Source organism: Sitodiplosis mosellana, unplaced genomic scaffold, assembly GCF_009176505.1.
Source record: "Sitodiplosis mosellana isolate CC-2019 unplaced genomic scaffold, AAFC_SMos_1.0 Smas_scaffold_4972, whole genome shotgun sequence".
NCBI lineage: Eukaryota > Metazoa > Arthropoda > Insecta > Diptera > Cecidomyiidae > Sitodiplosis > Sitodiplosis mosellana.
The window spans coordinates 1-2,994 of record NW_022600214.1 but is presented as its reverse complement, the minus strand read 5'-3'; the positions used below and the strand labels follow the sequence as shown (position 1 = coordinate 2,994).

General features: G+C 35.6%; 1 protein-coding gene across 1 annotated transcript; it reads left to right on the top strand.

Annotated features, from left to right (window-relative positions):
- Positions 1 to 407: 407 nt before the first annotated feature.
- LOC129572445 (uncharacterized) lies at positions 408 to 2,849 on the top strand. Its single transcript, XM_055452411.1, has 3 exons — positions 408 to 1,928; positions 2,020 to 2,332; positions 2,396 to 2,849. Exons 1-3 carry the CDS (start codon positions 623 to 625, stop codon positions 2,766 to 2,768), a joined length of 1,992 nt encoding a protein of 663 aa, XP_055308386.1. The 5' UTR covers positions 408 to 622; the 3' UTR covers positions 2,769 to 2,849.
- Positions 2,850 to 2,994: the final 145 nt, after the last annotated feature.

The following is a 2,994-nucleotide window of genomic DNA, read 5'->3' as shown; positions in this document are numbered from 1 at the left end:
TCAACTTTAGTTCGATAATTTATTTTTTATTGGCTCTTTTCTTTCGTTTTTATGTTATTTTTATTCATTTTTATTACTTTCAAATAAATTTGAGGTTTAACGTGTGTATATATACATACTTTACGTATACATTTGTTCGATCTCAATACACGTAAGTGAAAAAAATATATAAATCTTTGATAGCACTATTCAAAGATATATGTTTCCCTTTTGTGACGACTATTTATTTTGAAATATTGTTCGTTTCAAATTTTCATCTTTTTCTTGTTCATAACTGAAAATAAATGTTTGAATACAAACATGTGTAACGTGTTTTTTCAATAGGGAATGCGTTATGTATACTGTCAAGTAACTGTCAGTCATATTGTCATTTAGTATAAAGTCATAACATTGTGAAATTCATTTCTAACAGTGCTCTTTTCTAAAAATATTATTTTGATTTGCTCAAATAGATGTGAAAACTCATATCATTATCAATTAAATTTAACTCGTGTAACATTCAGTGGAATATACGAAAAATCTACACAATACTGTAAAAAATTGCCTTTTTTGCAACGAAATTGTATCATTCCATTCGTATCGTCATCTCATAACATTGTGAAATACATTTTTAAATCGAAAAATGGATAGTTGCCGAGGAAACATCAACAACTTCTGTTACGTTTGTGGAGAGTTCACACCGATCTTAGACTCAACAAAAAAATCAGCTGAAAGAAAGAATCGTGTCATCAGTGATGATTTCAAGAAAGCATATAAACTATATTTCGATCAAGATGTAATTGAAGGTGTGAATTGGGTGCCAGACTCAGTGTGCATGACATGTTACACTGGTCTTATGAAATGGATGGACCAAAAGCAAACACAAATGCGTTTTGGTGCCCCCATGATATGGACTGATCCGGGAGCGCACAATCCAAACAACCGTTATCCATGTCGTAATTTTGTCCGCGGAATGAATGTAAAAAATACAAAATCGAAAGAATACTTTGCCGTTTCGAGTGCCCAAAGGCCACTACCTCACTCAGACATCATTCCTGTGCCAAACGCTCCAACTCCAGATCGTGTAACTGCTGTCACTGCTACCACAGGTCCTCAAGAAGATACACCTGATTATACGTTTTACGATCCAGGAGAAGGAGCTTCAAACCAGCCAAATCTTTTGACACAAGATCGACTTGATTTCATCGTTTCCAAACTGGAACTATCTCAGCGCAAAGCCGAAACTCTTGCATCTTTTCTCAAAGAAAATAACCTTTTGGCACCCGGCACCAAAATAACAGCTTACAGAAGCCGCCAGAAAAGTCTACAGGAATGTTTTATGACTCGACTTGATAAAACATATGCGTATTGTCACGATGTCGAGAAATTAATGCAAGCAATGGGAATTGTTTACAAAGCCGAGGACTGGCGACTGTTCATTGATTCTTCGAAAAACAGTTTGAAGGCAGTGCTGTTGCACAAGACTAATTCGAAACCGTCGGTCCCCATTGCTTACAATACTGAGACCGAAGAAACGTATGACAAAATACGCACGATTTTGCGATTGGTGGATTATGACAAACATAAATGGCGCATATGTTGCGATTTAAAGATGGTTGCGATACTCTGTGGTCTGCAAACAGGATACACAAAGTATATGTGTTTTCTATGCAAATGGGACTCACGATATAAAGGAAACCAATATCAGACATATTCGTGGCAGAACAGAGACAAACATGTATTGCATGAGTTGAATGTTGAAAACGAAGCTCTTGTGCCACGTGAGAGTATATTATTACCCTATCTTCATGTCAAACTTGGAATTGTAAAAAACTTCATTAAAGCTGTTGTTGGCAACAAGAAAAATAGACGTCATGCTGCTTCAGTGTTGCAACTTTTGCGAGAAGACGTTTTCAAAAAGAAAATCAGCGAAAGCAAATTGCGTGGAGGTATGAATCAAATATATTTTTACTTATTTCATATCTCGTCTCATTTCACACGTTAATCATGTTTAAAATTAATCAATCTTTTTTCTGTTAGGCGTTGTCAATGGTCCCGATATCAGAAAACTGATAAAAGACGAGAGGTTTGACGCAATTTTGAAACCATCACAAAGAAGAGCCTGGTCGGCCGTAAAAAAGGTCATCAAGGGATATTTAGGAAAGCATAGATCACCCGAGTATGATACAGAAATAACTGAAATGCTCGGTTATTTCAATAAAATTGGCGTAAACATGTCGCTTAAAATACATTTTCTGCATCACCATTTGGAGTACTTTGAAGATCAAGCGCCAACAGAATCGGACGAGCAAGGCGAAAGGTTCCATCAAACGGCGATTCCATTTGAAATCAGGTAGTATTCTCGCCATACCCATGTATAATGAAGTTTGTCTGATAAAATTGTTTTTTTTTTCAGATACAGAGGAAAACGGTCGCCGGATGCTATTATGGCAGAAATTCGCTTGTGGTGCAAAAACCTCTTTGAAGAAACTGAAGAACAGGGTGAACCGATGGAAGTGGACGATGGAAATGCACAAGAAGACGCACGAGAAGCTGACCGATTTGCTGATTTTATTGCTGATTCAGACGATGATGATTTCGATGAAGAAGAAGAGGAAGGAGAAGGCGAAAGCAAAGGCGATGGAGAGGAAGAAGAAGAAGAAGGACAAGAGCTAGAGGAAGAAGAAGAAGAAGAAGTAGAAGTAGGAGAAGAAGTAGAAGTAGAAGAAGAAGCAGCGGCAGCGGTTGCACCACCACCAAAAAAAAAGAGCCAAATAAATTTAAGATAAATTTTAAAAATAATTTCTAAGTTACTAATCATTTTATTTCTAACGAACACCATTTTCATTTAAATATGACCGAATTTTAGTATAAGCCCTTTTTTATATAGACAAATTTATTAGAAAGTAATAAAAATGAATAAAAATAACATAAAAACGAAAGAAAAGAGCCAATAAAAAATAAATTTTCGAACTAAAGTTGAAAAATTGTATAAAAAATCATAGAAAAAGTGGT

Bases quoted from the DNA above. Each gene is read 5' to 3' on its own strand.
- LOC129572445 (XM_055452411.1), top strand. From the start codon at position 623: ATGGATAGTTGCCGAGGAAACATCAACAACTTCTGTTACGTTTGTGGA. The intron at 1,929-2,019 runs GTATGAATCAAA...TTTTTCTGTTAG, and splicing joins CGAAAGCAAATTGCGTGGAG to GCGTTGTCAATGGTCCCGAT. The intron at 2,333-2,395 runs GTAGTATTCTCG...TTTTTTTTTCAG, and splicing joins GCGATTCCATTTGAAATCAG to ATACAGAGGAAAACGGTCGC.